The sequence below is a fragment of the Pseudonaja textilis genome, chromosome 10, assembly GCF_049901715.1.
Source record: "Pseudonaja textilis isolate UNSWEBS1 chromosome 10, rPseTex1.2, whole genome shotgun sequence".
Taxonomy (NCBI): domain Eukaryota; kingdom Metazoa; phylum Chordata; class Lepidosauria; order Squamata; family Elapidae; genus Pseudonaja; species Pseudonaja textilis.
Genome location: NC_141999.1, coordinates 23474262 through 23493109, shown reverse-complemented (window position 1 = coordinate 23493109; position 18848 = coordinate 23474262). Strand labels below are relative to the sequence as shown.

Below are 18848 nucleotides of genomic sequence, written 5' to 3'. Positions count from 1 at the left end.
CATGTCCACCAAGCCGTACCACGCCTACTAAGCCACGCCCACAGAACCAGTAGTAGTAAAAATGTTTGAATCCCACCACTGAGAGAGATTGATGCCCCACCAGGCTGGGAAGGTTCAGGACAACTGACTTAAGGACAACCTCATCCTTCTGGTCTTCCCGACCCTCACCCTACCAGCAAAGGGTCCTTGTTCACTCGTGGAAAGAGCCTTTGAAGACAGAGACAAGTATTCAACACATCATCAAATATCATGCAAAAAAAATAATAATAATAAAAATACAGGTAGTCCTCGACTCACAACGATTTGTTGAGTGGCCAAAGTTACAATGGCCCTGAAATAAGCGACTTCGGGCTGTTTTTCACACTTACGATGTCACAGCGCCTCCACGTTCACGCGATCAAATTTTAGGCGCTTGGCAACTGAACCAGATTTATGACGGTTGCACCATCCCGGGGTCATTTGATTTCCCTTTTTTTTTTTTTGCGACCTTCGGACAAGCAATGGAGAAGCCAGATTCACTTAACAATCTTATTGTTGGGAAGAAGTGTAAATGATTCGCTTATCTGGCAAAAGAGGTCATAAAATAGGGCAAGGCTCACTTAACAAGTGTCTCGTTTTGCAATTGAAATGTTGAGCACAATTGGGGTCATAAGTCAAGGACTACCGGTACCCAGGACTTAAAAATTCCGGACTGCGATGGGTCGGGGAAAAGTAAAGGAGAACAGAATGAGATCCAAAAAAAAAGAGAGAGACATCTTCTCGTCACCCCTGCTGAGCCCACGTCTTACAGGCTATTACACCTGTCTTAAGAAGACATTAGGTGTGTCACAGGGAAGCGGGGAGCCAACGAACGCTTTACCTGCCTGATTGCTTTGCCAAAATACTTGGCTGGTCGGGGAGGTCCAGCTCGGTGGAGGTTGCCCAAGCCTGCCTTGGATTCATCCAAACATATACAGAAAGGATGGGCGGAGCTGATGGATGTTACCAACATCGGTAAAACGTGGGATGCTTTTGGAGTTCATAGTAAACTTTGGTCGAAGTTACGGCGTAGTCCTCTCGTTTTGTTTTCCCGAGTTTATCCTCCCTTTCCTTAAAATAAACCCTCCCCAAAAAAACCACCCCTAGAGAGAACATCGCAGGGAGGGGGAAAATTACGTGCCTAGCGCAGACCCATTACAACATCTGACCACAGAGCTTACAAGAAAAAGGGTCACCTGCGCGTCTTGCTTTCCCTTTCCGCTGCAATAAAGAAAGTCCCAATTTTGGGACAGAAAATCGTCCCGTGAGGTCTCCCAGGAGTGCTGCCAACCATCTTCACCAGGGGTCCTTTTCCCCAAAGGGGTGAAAGGGAGTGTGGGAGGGGGGAGAGCCAGCCTGGGGAAGGACTGGAACCCCAGCAAGCCTCCGTGTCGGAGGAAAGCTGCCTGGCTTACGCCCGTCGTGGCCTTGGTGGCAAAGAAAACCCAAACGGTGCGCCTGGGAATTGCTCAGTTTCACCGGACGGCTTTGTGCTTGCCGCCGCAACAACCGCAGCGCTCACCGCAGGAGTAGCAGGCGTGAAGGGGTAGGTAGCAGCACATGCACGGGACCACCAAGGAGAGGGTGGCCAGAGCCAGCCAGCGGATGCAGAAGTGTGGGTGGCCAGTGTCGCAGGAACAAGGGTCCGAGTACTCCCCTTCCGAGTCTGACATGCAGTGGTAGAGCATGCTCTCGGCGCACCACATACAAGTGAACTGGTAGACACAGTGGCCGATGGGGTCCGGCGCATCCTGGCACTGTCCCCGCCCGTTTTCTTCATTGTTAAAGACATCCCGGCAGTAAACGCACCGCGAGGGCACCGTGTCCTCTTCCACGCCCATGATGGCTCCAGGGGGCGGCTGCGGAGACTGCTGTTGCTCCTTCATTGGCTTATGTTTCGTGGGGGAGGAGGCCCCATGGATCCGGCAGGAGGGCGAAGCCTTGGGGTCCTTGAGCCGCCCTTCGGCCCCAGGGGGAAAGCTGTACTCCTTCTCCCGGGGAGATCGGCTGCCCCGGCCGCCCTTCTCAAAGTGTACGCATAGGTCAATCTTCTCGGGGTCTGGCTGGTGCTTCTGAACCACGGCCCGCCGGTAGTCCTCGTAGCCTTTGGTGACCCAGGGACAAGGGGTGATGCTCTCCAGCTCCTCCTCATCTGGGAGAGTCAGCTGCTGCAAGGGCTCGGCTTGCACCTGTGGGCGTTGGAGAAGAAAAGGATGGAAGTCAAGCCCTGGGAACTGGAGGGGGGAGGAGGAGGAGGAGGAGGAGGAGGAGGAGGAGGAGGAGGAGGAGGAGGAGGAGGAAAAAGAGGGGAGGGGAGAGGAAAAAGGAGGAAAGAGGAGAAGGAGGAGAAGAGAGAGGGGAAGAAAGAGGAGAAGGAGGAGAAAGAGAAAGAAAGGAGAGGAGAGGGGAGGGGAGATTATTGTGACTGCGCACCGGTCCAGCTGAGCTTGCCCCTTGTGTTGAACTGAAGGGGAACTCTTCCGAAATGGGGGTGCGAATGAAGCAGGTGGAAGAGGACTCGCTGGTCACAATGGTGATGGGTTTGGGGAGCATCTCCTTCTGGCTATTTGAGGAAGACTCGCTATCTGTGCGCACCTAGAGAGAGAGAGAAGCCACAATGCAGAGGTTAGGCTGAGTCCCAGAGCGGGTCCCCATGGCTTTTCAATTGCCCCTAGCACAAGGTAGACTTGAGACCAAGCGAGGAACCAACTTTTACAGGTAGCCCTCGACCACAAGATACCTCAACTGGTTGTAAAGGCAAATTTGGTTGTCAAGTGCCTGAATTGTGATCACGTGACCAGGGTGGTGGTAGTACAATGGTTGTAAGTACCGTTATATATGAGTGATAATGTATTTAAATTTAGCAGCAGGAGCAGTGGGGTTGTGCAATGAGCCAGAACACACAGTTCTGGTTGATTGGTTGAAGAGGGCTGACTCCTGTGTGAGGCAATCTGTGCTGTGATTGGTTGCTGTGGATATAAAGGGGGAGGTTCCTTTTTTTCCCGCCTTTTTCTTCTGTGGGCCCTTGTTTGCTGTGTGATTTACCTCATGATTATCCCATTTGCCAGATTATTTAGTTTGCTGTATATATCGATGTAAAATATATTTCTTTATTAAGTTTGTGTCGGCGTCTCTGACCCCATTTGGACACCTGCAATTCCCTGACGACGAGGATCAGTGGCGGGTCATTTTTTTCCAGTGCCCTTATAACTTCGAATGATTGCTAAATAAGTTGAGGACTACCTGTATTACCAGACACTGAAGAATGATTTGAGCCTTACTCTGGCCATCCTAAGGACAAAAATTTGCTTTTTTTAAAAAAAAGATGTTTTTCAACTGAAGTCTTCCCTGGCTAACAAAGCATGAGAAAAATAGCTTTACAATAAATCAGAAAACATCCAATTCAAAGCAGAAAACAGACTCACGGTAAGGGCTTCATCCTGACCAGCTGTTTCATCCTCAGAGGAAGAAGAGGAGCCGGTGGCACTGGAGCAAGGTGAAAAAGAACCTGGAAGATGAAAGTAAACATCTAAATATATACACAAAATTATACCAAAGCCCTTTTTTTAAAAAAAAATACGATAGGCCTTTATTCTGAATGAAATATGCAAAGATGAAGACAGGGCTTGGCCAGCTTATGAGAAAATTTAGGAGAAGAGCCTCTGGTTTGGTTTGGTTTGTAATTATTAGTTTTTTGTGGTGCGTTTTGGATTTAGATTGGCATGCTGCTGTGAATCTATGGGAGCTGCCTGCTTTTATACATTTCAAATAGTAATAATAATAATAATAATAATATCAGTAGCGATAGGTGCCTAGGGTGCAATCCCAAGGGAACTGGAGTCCCACTTGAACACCATCGGCATTGACAAATTCACCATTGGTCAATTGCAAAAGGCAGCTTTACTCAGAACATAATACATCCTGGGATGACACCTCTAATGCCATCAAACATCCACATCTGCCTATCCCGGGTCTTTCAGAAGGGCTTCATAAATGGAAAAATATGCCAAATCCAGTCTGAACATCTGGCTGACTGTGCGATAAAGCATAATATAATAATAATTCCAGAATGAACTCCTAAATTTGTTTAAGTTACTTCAAGAAATTCTCCAGTGTTTTCTGTGTTCATTTTGAATAAGGCAAAACCTGGTGGAAGACAGTGCTGTTACTCAGCATTTCAATAACTCTCTGTAGTAATCACTGTGACCCTACAACTTCTTTACATTACTCCTATTTCAGGAATTGATGGAACTCAGAAAACAACACCTAGAAGTTGATGAATGCTGTCAACTTTGAAACCAAAATTTTCCCACTGTTAACGGGCTTACAGGAAGTTGCCGTGGTTACAATGATTAAGATGCATGGCCTGGTAGCACACATCCCCACCCAACCCTCAAACCTCATCCCAGTTTTCCCCAACGGTCCCCTCACCTTCTGTGATCTCCTTCAGAGCGGCTTGCACGCCCTTCTCAAAAGTCACTGCATCTGCAGGGCTCTGAAAAGTGAGGCCAAACTTGTTATCTCCGACTTTCCAGTGGTGGAAAATGGGGTTCACCTTGTTGTAGACCAGGTCCCTTTTCAAGGTACACTCCAAGATGGTCTGCAGGACAGGGAAGAGGACGAGGACGAGGAGGAAGAGTGGATGATGGGAAGAACGATTGGATGATACCTTCCCCCCACCCCAAATCCCATTGACCTAAATGTGGAGAAAGGCTGACTTTTGTCCCTAAGATTAAGGCTGGGGCTGACGGGGAAGTCACCTGAGCAAAAATTAACATCCTGAACTAAGGATTGTTGCAGTCTTACTGGTTTAAAGATAACTGTCAGGATTCCAACAGTTACCCCCATTTAAATCACGAGTCTCTAGCTGGATTTTCAAAGCTTAAAGAAGATTTATTGGGAGTTAACATGCTCAGCGCTGCCTGGGTGTAGCCGACTCTGAGACACATAATTCATTGTCACCCTTGACCCAGTTTTCCCCCACCCCCTGGGTGTATCATAATTCATATTCTCCAATGGGACACATCCATAGCCAAGAGTCATCAATCATGCTCTCTGGTTAGATATTTGCATGGCAGAAACTTCAGTCACCTAGTTACTATTTTTGTAAACATTTATGGAATGCAGTTTCGGTTTTGCAAGCTGCTACACTGCTCCCCCCTCCCTTTCTGTTGGCAACTTAAAAAGACCAGATAAATATTTTATGAGTTGACAGTAACATCCCCTACGGTCTATCATCTCCTGCCATGGAAGGAGAGGAAGGGTCTTCTAATGTACTCTTAATCTCTTTGGTTTGCAACCATCTCCCCATGCTATCCGTCTCACCGTCTGGTCCCGGAGGCGCTCTCCATTTATCAGGTACTGACGGCGCTGCCCTTCATCAGGGTGCCGGACTTTACAGATGGATACATGGCTCAGGCCACCACCACCCATGGGCACCCAACCGCCGCTTGAGTCGTCTCGGGTCATTACCACAGCCCGCACCCGAACCATGTAACTGGAAGGAAACAGCAGAGAGGAAGGATCAGAGCAAAGCAATGCCACCCCTCAAACCAGCTTAGGCCATTGCTTTCCCCAGGTGATGTCTACCAAGCTTACAGCTCCATCTCTTCTTCAGCAGCCAACCTATCCAAAGGCTGTGTTAACTGGGGAAGATGGCATTGTGGCTTTTATGAATGGAGAAGGCTGATCTAGACATGGTTTCCCACCTACAGAAACTCAAGTTTGCTTGTAGGATCAAGTCCCTGAACTCAGCGAGAAGGGTCCTGGACCACCAACTTCTAAAATGGTCCCTTCTTCTCATAAGTTAGCTTTTGAAGGGTCACCAAAAGTCGTGAGGTTGTGAGAGATTGAATGGGTTTCTCTTCTCTTTGGGCCAACAACCTCAAGGATCTCCAGAAGTTGTGGATGCTCCAGCACTGGAGGTTTTTAAGACGAGATTGGACAACTATTTGCCTGAAATGGTATATAGTTTACTGCTTGTTGAGGTATTTCCCGTTAGGAGAATGAGTGCACTCAGGAAAACGTAGTGAGAGTGATGTTGAATAACACACAACCAGTATACGGATACACTGAATAGTAAAATGTAGGTTTTACTTCTGGTAAACGGGTAAACAAAGTCCCCAAAACAGTCCAAATCATACATGGTTAAAGCAGTTAGTATCAGCCCAGGAATAATCCAAAAACGAAGTCAAGTATCATAAACAAAGTTCAGTAAACGGAGTTTGCTAACAGTTGCAAGACTCACAACAATCCAAGCAGAACGACGATCAGGCAAAACAGGAAATGCAAGAAGAAAGAAACCAAGTTTCTGGCTCCATCTTATGGCCGTTGGAGGAACCTCAGCCAATCACAATTACAGCATTCTCTTAAAGATACAGTATTAAATTACTACCCTGGTTTATATATTTCCAACCCAACTGTTAGGTGACTATCACTCCTAACACTGCTTGAACAGGGGATGGGACTAGAAGACTTACACGATCCCTTCCCAACTCGGTTATTTTGTTATACTTCTAGTTCAAGGTTCTATGAGGTTCACGTGGAATAAAGTTCCACTTAGTGGTAACTAGATAGTATATTAAATGCACTTGCTTTGCTTTCTAAAAGCTGCTCTGGGTATCATCATCTCTTCACATGGAGAAAGGCCAGGTGGCCTAAAGCTTAAAGCCCTACTTGCTTAAGGCCCACCATGAATCTGCCTCCTTCACCTGGAAGCCACCTCCTCTCCATGTGAGAACAGATCATGATATGCAAAGCAGACTTCAGAAGAAAAACAGGTCCCACGTGGACATTAAATATTCTCATTACTTATTAAGCCACCCACACAAAGAATAGGAAAAGGGAGTTCAGATATTTTCCCCACTCATATTCACATGGGGATGGAGTTGATTTTACCTGCAAAGATAAGGCAGTTTACCTACACCCCATCTTTTGCATCGAAGCTCCCCAGGCGGAGTTTTTAAATTAATTTATTTTACATAAAGTCAACAATAAAAAAAAAAATATCGGAGTTGGAAGGGACCCTGGGGGTCTTCTAGTCCAGCCCCCTGTTCAAACAGGAAATCCTATACCATTTCAGACAAACGGCTGCCCAGATCTCTTCTTAAAAACCTTCCAGTGTTGGAGCATTCACAACTTCTGGTGGCAAGCAGTTCCACTGGTTAATTGTCCTCACTGTCAGGAACTTTCTCCTTGGTTGTAAGGTTGGTTCTCTCCTTGATTAGTTTCCATCTGTTGCTTCTTGTCCTGCCCTCGGGGGCTTTGGATTTGACTCCCACTTCTTTGTGGCAGCCCCTCAAATATTGGAAGACTGCCATCACGTCACCCCTAGTCAGGGGTCGGCTTCAAATTTTTTAACAAAGTCCTCTCTGCCCTAATGACTGGCTGGGTGGTCATGTGACTGGGTGGGTGTGGCCAACTCAACGTCGCTTCTTTGCCCTAATAACCTAGAAAAAAGATAATATACCAAAAAGTTGTTTATTATTTTGTGCATTTAATTTAATACTTAAATAAAAGACTGTGGGAAACCAGGCTTAATAGCAGAGACTGTGAGAGGGATCTTGGAGTCTTCGTGGAGTTTCTGGTGAGTTACGTGATTCTTATTATTTGGAAATTAATCCCCTTGGAGGCTAGTGGCTATGTTATCTAATTTTCTCAATGGCTCTCCCTGGCAAGCGCTGAGTGGATTGTTTATCTAGCTTGCCACACTTTTACTAGGTGTGAAATGCTCTTGGCTGAATGCCCAGAAGTTCAATTAAGCCTATTAAGAGCTTTCCCTTGCTGCTTGTCTTTCTGAAGTTATTGGGGACTCTCCGAGCTCTGCAAAATCTTAGCTAGGGGCTCTCCCGAGCCCCCAACAGCCCACCCCTGCCCCTCGTCTTTCTTTTCATTAAACTCAAGAGACCCAATTCCTGCAACCATTCTTCATACATTTTAGCCTCCAGGCTCCTAATCCTCTTTGTTGCCTTTTTTCCTACACTCTTTCCAGGGTCTCAACATCTTTTTTTATACTATGGTGACATCATATCATAAAATTATCAGCATATTATAAAATTATCTACAGAAATAAAAGACACAAAAATTATAAACACACTCCGAAAGACTGAAATCCCGAATCTGGTTAGAAGCTCTGGAGAAACCTGCCTTTCGAGCAGTGGAAATTAAACAAGAATATAAGCAAAACATATCAAAAGTGTCTTCTCAAGCAACCGGCTGAACGTAGCATTATTATGCTGACATCTCTGATCCTACAAAATTCACCTTCACTCAAAAGGATGGTTTTGCGAAACGCAGCAGAACAAGCCGAAATAAGGATGGGTACTTGAGGATTCATCTTTATGGAAAATAGTTATTGTGTTAATGGGTGCGAACAAGGCTATCAGGTTAAGCCATGGCCACTTGAAGAAGTATGGACTTCAACTCCCAGAATTCCTCAGCCTGGATGAGAACACACCGCTCTACGTCATCAAAGATAATTTCAATAGGAAAATGGGGATTTATGGAAGAGATTCACAAATTCAACTTTTCACCTGACAAATTGAAAAACAACAACAGAAGAATGATTCACCTACTGACATCCTCCAAGCTGCCATAGAAGATGATCAAATCACTTGTCTCCCAACTTTGGCTGTTTGAAAATGTGAGGACTTCAACTCCCAGAATTCCCCAGCCATCATGGCTGGCTGAGGAATTCTGGGAACTGAAGTCCACCCATCTTAAAGTGGCCACAATTGAGAAAAACTATGTTAAGTCAATACACAACTTATTTGCTTGTACAGAACAGGTGAATGCAACATTTCTTGAGTTTCAGGTGTAGTGTCTAGTGATACAAGAATAACCAGAGAATCAAGCCTTGAAGGTGGGAGCTTCTGGGAGGTTGACTGTTGAACTAGCTGTGGGAGGACTCAAGATTGTAGTCCTCTGTAGCAGTGGTCGCCAACCAGTGGGCTGGGGATCACTGGTGGTCCATGAGAAAATTTTGGTGGTCCTCAGAGAAATGTCACTCCCAAAGCAATTAATCCAGACTGTGTGGAAACACAAGGCTGTGCCGACCACATGGCCCAGGGGAACACAAGTCTTGCATACCTTGCATTGTGAACAACACTAGAGGGTAGGGGAGAAAGGGAGGAGGGGGGAACTTGCCCCATGCGCCCCACACGCCTGGCCTGGCCACCGGGCTGCTTCTTTCCGCTTCTTTCTTCTTCTGCTTTTGGCTGCACGCAAGGAAAGCAGCGGAAGTCTTTCTTTCTCTCCCCCAAACTCTGCCAGAAATGAGTCTTTGGGACCCTGCAAGGCCTCCTGCTCCAAGAGGCTGTGGTGGCATGACAAGTCTCACAAAGACTCATTTCTGGCGGAGTTTGGGGGAGAGAAAGAAAGACTTCTGTGGCTTCTGCTGCTTTCCTTGCATGAAGCCAAAAGTCTCTCTCTCTCTCTCCCCCTGAGAACGGAACTGGAGATGGTATCCTGTGATCCCAAATAAAGAATGATTGATCGGTAGGAAAACGGGGTGGGGAATTTTCCTGCAGACTTTTTGTGGGGATTTTCCCAGGGTCTCTTGTCCGTGGGATTTAAAATAATGAGTTTGGTGGTCCCTGAGGTCCAAAAGGTTGGCGACCTCTGCTCTGTAGGACTTTGGCCTAATTATACTTTCGCAGACTGGCCTCCCTCCAAGGGCTGTTGTTCTGTAGACTTCATAAAAGTGCTGAACAAAAGATTGCCTATAATTAAAAAAGAAAAAGAAATGAAAACAAAGAGATTTACCCCGAAACTCAAATTCAAGCCTTAACTTTAACTCATTGGCCAAATATGGCTGGCCTTTCTTATCTCCGGAATTCTCCGGCCAGCATCCTTTAAGACAGGGGCCTTCAAACTTGGCAGCTTTAAGACTTGTGCACTTCCACTCCCAGAATTCCTCCTCTGGTCATGTTAGCTCAGGAATCCTGGGAGTTGAAGTCCACAAGTCTTAAATTTGCCAAGTTGGAAGATCCTTGCTTTAAGATGTCTGGACTTCAACATGTCGGCTGGGGAATTCTGGGACTTGAAGTCCACCCCTCTTGAAGGGGGTCGAGACCCATGGTTTCCCCTCTTCTTTCTCTCCAGCTTTTCTTTCTCTATTTTTTCCACCATTTGCAGAGTAGCTTCAGCTGCTGGGCCTCCTCGTAATCTCATCCTTCAGCAAACAGATGCTTTTCAACGGTCTTGTTCTCCAAGTTAATGGTTAATCTGCCTGAAATGGAAGGTAGAATCAGGAAAGGAAGGCAAAAGGATGTTTGAGCTGGTGGAAAGAATTCACCAGACAGCTGTGTAGAAGCAGAGGACCTAACTGAGACCTTCTGTGTGGGTTGGACTTCAAGTCCCAGAATCCCCCAACCGGCAACTCAAAGGCCTTATGGCTTAATTTATTCGAAGCTTCCTTGTTTACGGGACTGGAGGCTAAACTGCATGATAAACAGTTGCAGGAACTGGGAATGTGTAGGCTAAAGAAGAGAAAGACTAGGGTAACCCAATTGCATCTTCCAATACCCGGTAGTCCTCGACTTACAACAGTTCATTTAGTGAACATTCAAACGGTACTGCGACCCTCTGACAAGCAAAATCAATGGGGAAGCCACACTCATTTAACAACCTTGTTACTCGCTTAACAACCGCAACGATTCACTTAACAACAGTGGCAAGAAAAGTCGTCACATGGGGCAAAACTCCCTTAGCAACATAAATTTTGGGCTCGATTGTGGTCGTAAGTCAAGGACTATCTATATTTGAAGGGCTGTCACAAAGAAGGGGGAAGGGGTCAATCTATTCTCCGTAACACCTGAAGGCAGGAGAAGAAGTATCGGATTGGAAACTTAACAAGGGGAGAACCAACCTTGAAATAAGGAGAAATTCCTTGACAGCCATTTGTCCTCAAGCAGGGTTGGACTAGAAGACCTCCGAGGTCCCTTCAAATCTGTCATTCTGTTATTCAAAGGATACAAACCGCCAACTTCTATCAGCAAAAGAAGGTCCGAGCTAATGCATCATTTCACTATGGACCCCTCTGGCTCATCATCTAAATTCCTGGCTCTCTGCCCACAAGAAAATTCCTTTCCCAGGCCACCAGCTCAGAGCTACCTCGTACTCAGTGGTGGGATTCAAATAACTTAACAACAAGGTTCTCTGCCCTAATGATTTCTTCCGACAACCAGTTCACCAAACTGCTCAGAAAGTTTAACAACCGGTTCTCCCAAACTGGTGCGAACCACCTGAATCCCACCACTGCTCATACTGCAGGCATCGTACAAGTTTATCAAATAAATATTGAGCATCAAACATCCATCTGGTTAGGATCCACACCTCTCCTGCTCCAGAAAGAGCATTTCTCTCCCCGCCCCACCTTGCAAAAATGCAAACAAACCCGTGCCATTCTCCACCTTTGCATCAGTTTTGCCGATCGACATCACCTCTCCACTATCAGTGGTGGGATTCGGCCAGTTCGCACCAGTTTGGTACGAGCAGTTTTGGTGAACTGGTTGTTGGATGAAAATATTAGGGCAGAGAACCGGTTGTTCAATTATTTGAATCTCACCACTGCTCACCACCCAACCCCGGAGAAGGTGCCTCCATCAGCGTTTCTCTCGGCAGAGCGACCATAAAAATCAACAGCAACAGCACCGTCCTTTTGGCTGATCAATTAATCTGAATAAAGCCGGAAAGGACCTCGAGCAGGAGTTTGGTTTAGTCCAACCTACACCATTTCAGACCATGGGTTGTCCAGTCTCTTCTTAAAAACCTCCAGCGTTGAAGCACCCACAATTTCCGAAGGGAAGCCATTCCACCAGTTAATTGTCTTCAGTGCCGGAAAGTTTCTCCTTAATTCCAGGCGGCATCTCCCCTTCATTTTTAAGCCTCCGTTACAGAAACACTCTGACCATCTTAAGATCCTTGAGGTCCTTGTCCATTAAAAAGCAAAGTTGGCTGAGGCTTTCTGAACTCGCCATCGATTTACCAAAAGGCATCACCAGAACAGCAGCTAAAGATGGCCGCCATCTTGTTCGGCAAGCAAACATCTAATTTTACCGTCTAGGTTAAGAGGAGTAACTCAATCCAGGCCTTTTTTTTTTTTTAAATAGAGAATTTAAGTTTAAAACAGGAAATTTAAAACGGAATTTTCTTCCCTAGGAAATTTAAATTGAAAATAGGAAATTTAAAACAGATCTGACCTGTTTTTCTTTTTTTCTTTTCCCCACTCCTAAAGGTGTGATAAAACAGATGGAAATTACCCATCGCTAAGGCCTGCTTTGAAAGGTAGAATACATCCATACCAATTTCCCCAATCTTCCCAGTTGTTTGCCTTCTGAATCCTCATCCTGGAATTCTGGAAGTTGAAGCCCAAACATCTGGAAGGGCCTACGTTTATAAAGGCTGGGACAGCAAACATGAATCGGTTACAGGTCAACAAATTTATGGTATATAATGGCTGAGCTGGATTTTGACGCATCCTGCAGTATTTGGGAAAACGTTTCAGCATCCATCAAAAATTCTACAATTTATTTCTTACAGGGGTCCACAAGCCGAACAGTTTCCCTCTCTCCTCAGTAACCCCGAATCGTTTTATCAGTATTCTTATTTAGGAAATAAACAGGAAATGAACACCCTCAACAAATCTGTCAGTGATCAGCTATCTATTAATTAATCGTTTCTATTTCAATCAAATATAGACTCACGTTACCCCAAGTTTGGAGTAAAAACACAAAACGACAAAAGAAATCCACTGAAGAAATATAATTTCAAAAGCTCCCATTTGTGCAATCTTATCCATGATATGTATTTTTTTTTAAAAAATATAATTCCTTATTAAGGCAACATGCCGGAATGGAAAAGTAAGGAAAATCCAAAGAGAAAGAAAGAAAGAAAGAAAGAAAGAAAGAAAGAAAGAAAGAAAGAAAGAAAGAAAGAAAGAAAGAAAGAAAGAAAGAAAGAAAGAAAGAAAGAAAGAAAGAAAGAAAGAGGAAGAAAGGAAGGAAGGAAGGAAGGACTTCTCCGAGTATTAAATCAAATTTAGTTTTAGCTGATCATACATCGTTTTTTTATCCCGCATCGAACTGTTCATACCCCAAATAATAAAATCCGTAGTGAAATCTTTAGATTACTTTAACAATATTCTTATTTCCTATCTCCTTTCCCTTTTGCTAAGATTTTAAATATTTTCACGGCAGTCTGTGGTAAGGACATCAACACGTCCAATTCCATTTCCATGCATGCTTTGTGCTTCCAGCCTCCTTTCTCCAGCTTATGAGTTTTGCTCATTAAAACCTTATTAAGCCATTTTAATTTTCTTGCCCAGGACGGCCGATGGCAATTACTCCGTCCCGTCCCCCCACCCGCCTCAATTTCCCCCCCCCCTCGGCTTCCAACCAGCCCATGTAACAAGGAGGGTGCGTTCTGAGAACTAAGTGGCACGATACCCGCACACAGACACACAAAAGCACACGCCAGCAAACAGGGCACTAAGCGGGAATGAATGTAACAGCCTTGAGTTCGTTGGGGGAAGGAAAAAAGAGACACAACCCTGCGTTTATGGCAAACAGATTAATCGCACAAAGGGGGAAGGGACGCACGCCCACAGGCCACAATGCACACCTCACACACCGAGGAAAAAACAACACACACAGACACAAAAATGCAAACGAATGGCAAAAATGTAAAACAAACCAACCAACCACAGGTAACTAACTACTCGTTGGCTACTGCATCAAACTTGCACCAGGAAAGGGCCAGGCATTCAACTTTGGTTCAGGAAACCCCGATTCACGGCCTCTTGAAGCAAAACTCAGCATGCTGGGCTAAATTCTGAGCATCTCGGGCTCCCGGATGTTGGAGGGATGCTTGTCTGTGTGAGTGGGTATTATTCCTTGCTGGTTTTTATTTCTTAAACAAGGTTCTAGAGCTTTGAGATCTCTTTGAGACAGGCTCTTGGGGAAAAAAATATGACACTCCTTTCTGCTAAAAAACAAAACAAAACCCCGAGTTTCTTGCCCTGTGATAAGAAGGGTGGCCAATAAATTTGACAAATAATTAGCGTAAATAAATGATTGACAGCCGCTTTGACGCCTTCAAGGGGGGAGGGTGCTGCGTGAGTGGGAAGGGCCCCCCATGCAAAAGATAGATTATGTTGAGGTGAGAATCACACACACACACACACACACACACACACACACACACACACGTAGTCCTCGACTTACAATGTTTTACTCCGTGACCGAAGTGACACCAAAAAAAGTGACTTATGGCCGTTTCCCCACACTTACGACCATTGCAGCCTCCCCACCATTTCACGACGTGATCAAAATTCAGATGCTTGGCCACGGACTCCTATTTATGACCGTTGCAGTGGATCCTGGCTTCACGTGATCCCCTTTTGCGACCTTCGGAAGGGGGAAAAGCCAGATTCGCTTACCGACCGCAGGGATTCAACTTAACAACGGCGACAAGGAAAGGCCGTGTAACATGCGGCCAAATAACCTCAACAATGCATTTCACTTAGACACAAGAAACGTTGGGCTCAAAATTGCAGTGGTAATTGCAGCCCTCCCTGTTATACACACATGCCACGAAGTGAAACCTCCACAGTCCCACCTTTTGCCGACAACGGTTAATGTGTTCACCCCATAATCACCTCCATCCATCCCTCTCTGTGGACCCCAGGCCCTTTCCTCTAACCCCCCCCCAGTCAAACTTCACCTTCCCGCTACCAAACAGCCACCTAAAATGTTGGAAAGGACGTACAGTCTCACAAGTCAAAAGGACCGTCCTGCAATCCATAAACCTGAGTTACGGCCGTCCTAAGAATCTCCTGGTTGGGGCCCTTGCCAAGCTGTTCGTTGGAAAGCCCGCTTTTCTGCCACGCTTTGCTGGAGCCACAAAACACCCCGGGACAACCGGAGGCTGTGGAAAGCCTGAGCCTCACATCCCTTTTCGCCAAACAGAAGAAAGCCAAACGTCAACGCCACCGGCCTGTGGGGTCTGAGGTGGAAAATCCAGGGTCTCCAAGAGGCTTGCCCGCCCCCATTTTCCCTTGCTGCTTCTTCCATTTCTTTTTCAATATAATGTTTTAATTGTACTATTTTCTCTTTACTCACCTCAATCATTTTTAACAGTACTGAAGCATCTTTGTCACAAATACGTATTTCCATTCATTTCTCGTTATTTATATACATTTCTATATCTTTTTCTTATCTCTACAATTCTTATTCCTACTGTCCATCCATTCATACCAATTTTCCCGTAATACTCCGACTCTTCTTTACCTTTTAACTCTAAGGGGAGTTTGTCCATTTCCGTGCAATCTATAATCTTTTGGATTCCTAGACCTTCTGACCGTACGCTTATCCTTTTTCCCAGCATTGTGCAAATGCGATCCTCGCTGCTGTAGGTATATGCAAAATCGTATACTTTCTCTTTTTTTATTATATTTCCCCTTGGTGCTTCTTCCAAACCACCCCATCAAACGAGGGGTGAAATTGACACACAAACCCCTTTGCAGTCCATTCCCTCTCCCGAGTTTTCGAGATGGACCTTTTAAAAGTTCATGGTTGCTTCTCCATACGCGTCCATTTCCCACCCGTGACTTATGAGGGCATCTGGCGCTCTTTGGACGCTCCAACTTTGGAAGCCTTCCTTGCCGATACAAGATAATATTTGTAGCTCAAACCGTGGGGTATCTTGTCGCTCTCTGAGCTTGGTGGTTTTCTTGCAGACGTTTCATGACCCAACTGGGTAACATCATCAGTGTCAGAAGGGAAGTGGGGCTTCCAGAACGAAGAAGGAAAAAGGGAGGAGGAGGATTGTGATCCCTGAGAGTGGTGAGGGATATTTTTGCAGGTGTTTCTTTACCCAACTAGGTAACTTCATCAGTGCCTGTAGGGTGTGTGGTTTATAAACAGAGAGCGAACCCTGCTCCCACCTAGAACTGATGATGTTACCTAGTTGGGTCGTGAAACATCTGCAAGAAAACCCCACAGTCTCCTCCTCTTTTCCTTCATTCTGCAAACTCCACTCCTTTCCAGCACGGATGATGTTACCTAGCTGGATAAAGAAACGTCTGCAAGAAAACCATCAAGCACAGAGAATGTCTAGGACTTCACGAAATTGTCCTTGAGTCTTCAGCCACAAGATCTTTTAAGCACCAGGGAATGGAAGTCCCAGAAGTAGGAATTCAAACGGGTGAAGAGGTTTGACATCCGTTTCCCATCTATCAAGATTGGAGACCTTCTCGGGCAATCAGCCTGGATACAGACTTCGATCTTGGAGACAATCAACTGCAGAGATTAAAAGATGCTGAAGGTGTGGGAAGTTCAGAAGGTGGGTGTAGGACGATCAAGTCACATAGGTTGATTTTTTCATCGCTTTCATGATGGCGAGGCCAAAATGGTGGCTAATTGTGGCATGGATTATTTTTTTAAAGCATTTTTGTCCGTCCGTCCATCCCCGCCCCGTATGGATGATCTATTCTATCCCTCAGCTTGCTTTTATTCAAGGAAGGGGCCTCCAAATATGCTAGAACATCAGCGTGTCTCAACGCTTGCAATTTGAAGAGACGTGGTTGTCAACTCCAGAATTCCCCAGTCAGCCAAGCATTGAGAAGCAATGTACTAGGTAGTGACCCAGCCAGCCAGTAGTCATTCGGGATGGGGACGATGGGAAGATCTGGAACATTGGTGGAAAACCATCTGCTTTGTTCCTGAGATTTGCCTGAGCATTTTTTCTAAAAATTTAAAAATGCAAGAACGTCTATGCACTCTTGAAAGGGAAGGGAAGGAAAGGAAAGGAAAGGAAAGGAAAGGAAAGGAAAGGAAAGGAAAGGAAAGGAAAGGAAAGGAAAGGAAAGGAAAGGAAAAAAGGAAGGGATCTTTTAAAATTAAAAGGATCATTTATGTATTCTTTTCAATGCTGGGCTGACTCAAAAATTATGTATAAAAAGAGGAAGGAAGGAAGGAAGGAAGGAAGGAAGGAAGGAAGGAAGGAAGGAAAAGGGACGTTTTAAAATTGAAAGGATAACCCTGCCTCTTTGAGATGACACTTTCCACTGGACCACAGGAACACATTCCAAATATTGCTAAACTCATTTGAGCAGGGCGTCATATTGGAAAATTATTTGGAAAAATTTGGAACATTATTGGCAGGGCGTCATGCTGGAAAAAGCTGCTATGCCCATTTCACAGATCAGCCGAAATGAAATCATCGCCATCCACTTATGCAATGAGGTTCATCTACTTCCGGAATTCAATCCATGTTTTCTTTTGAAATGTTTTCCTGATTTTTGGGGGTGGGTGGGTGGGCGAAGGCCCGCACGTCCCACTGCAGCTTTTCTCCGAAGAGGTTTTCCGCCTTGGGGAGGGAAGAAGAGGAAAAAGAAGGATGCTTTCACCTATCCACGCCTTTACTAAGCCCTTCAGGTGAAAAATTTACTTCAAAACAAAAAAACAAAAACAGGAATTTTGGGGGGGGGAATTTTTTTTCCAATATTTTTTTTAATGATTTCCCTAAACCAAATAATGACTGAGCACTGCAGCCCCGAAAGGACGAGTTAAGGCTGAGTTGTCGTTACAAAACAGATGCGGGGTATCGGTGTGGTACCATTTAAGCTGGCGTCGATTTTCTCCAATGCAAGAGAAGAATGGCGTGAATTTCTTGGAGGCTTACGAAGTTTTGGCCAAGATGTCCCAAGGCTTATGAGACTGTGAGGGGCTGCCATTCGTCTTTGGTCTCTTCCCAAAATTAATTCAAAGCCTTGAGCACCTGCGCAGATCTTGACTCTGACCGAGCTCAACTCTTAACTACCAAACCTGGTTTTTCATAGCCAAGGCAAGGACTTGGCTACAAAAAGGCTTTTAGGATCAGCTCACAGGCTTGGAAAAAAGACAGCATTGTTGTCTCCTGAAAAACAAACCTCCTAGAAAGAAAGGAAAGAAAGAAAGAAGGAAAGAAGGAAGGAAGGAAGGAAGGAAGGAAGGAAGGAAGGAAGGAAGGAAGGAAGGAAGGAAGGGGCTTACAGAAACAATTTCATCACAATCCCAGGCTGAAGACAAGCCATCTTTAAAGGAACTCCAAAAACAACCTTTGAAAAGAAAAAGAAAAAAAAATAACCCCCAAATTTGGGAAAAGGTGAAGCCGAAATGAGGAAGGAGAAGAGGTGATACCTCCTCACCTCATTTCTTGCCTTTGAGCCTTTTGATCATATTTCATGTTTTCCTGGCGCAAAGGGGAAAAAAAAGACTACGAGAGGAGGAGAGGAAGAAAAAAAAAAACCCCAAACCAACCCGGATCGACATTGCTGGACGAAAGGGACGAACCCCCAAGTGCGCCCCCCCAAAATTTGCAGCAGTGCCGGGATAAGAACGGAGGTACTTGGGCCATCCTCAAAAAAAAATAATTCGAACAGAAATGCTGGGTTCCTCCAAAGAACCAGGGAGGGGGAAACACCCCCCAGAAATATCAATCCCCAATATTATCCATATCTATATATATCTATCTATCTCACAGTATTTTCAACATACAGGTGACATCACAACGCGTTGCCATGGAAAACGACATTATGTATTATAAGATCAAGAAGCAAAGTGAAGACACGTATTCCTCGTTTGGGTGGTCAGAGAAAGAAAAGGAGGGGAAAGAAGAAAAAATGATCTCTCACTCTTTTTTTCTTTCTTTTTCTTTTTTCATAGTTTTTAAGAGAAGGCTCCCTGAAACACAACCCCTTTTTTTCCTCTCCATTTCACCAAAAGGCACCCCAAACTAAAGCAAACCACACATTTCCTAGTGCAAAAAAGGTTTTCTTTGCCAAGATTTTA

At 45.1% G+C, this 18848-nt stretch overlaps 1 protein-coding gene across 2 annotated transcripts in view; it reads right to left on the bottom strand.

Annotated features, from left to right (window-relative positions):
- Positions 1–4: 4 nt before the first annotated feature.
- The window catches only part of SPRED3 (sprouty related EVH1 domain containing 3), a 27979-nt gene continuing 9135 nt past the window's right edge, over positions 5–18848 (bottom strand). Inside the window, exons 2-6 of one of the 2 annotated variants that reach the window (XM_087939276.1) lie at positions 5344–5515; positions 4450–4618; positions 3444–3526; positions 2452–2613; positions 5–2207 (exon numbers count right to left, since the gene is read on the bottom strand). In XM_087939276.1, the coding sequence (XP_087795402.1) occupies positions 1494–2207; positions 2452–2613; positions 3444–3526; positions 4450–4618; positions 5344–5511 (1296 nt within the window). In that variant the 5' untranslated portion in view covers positions 5512–5515 and the 3' untranslated portion in view covers positions 5–1493. Of the gene's footprint in view, positions 2208–2451; positions 2614–3443; positions 3527–4449; positions 4619–5343; positions 6112–18848 lie in introns of those variants that run through there. The other variant, XM_087939274.1, reaches the window with a different exon arrangement.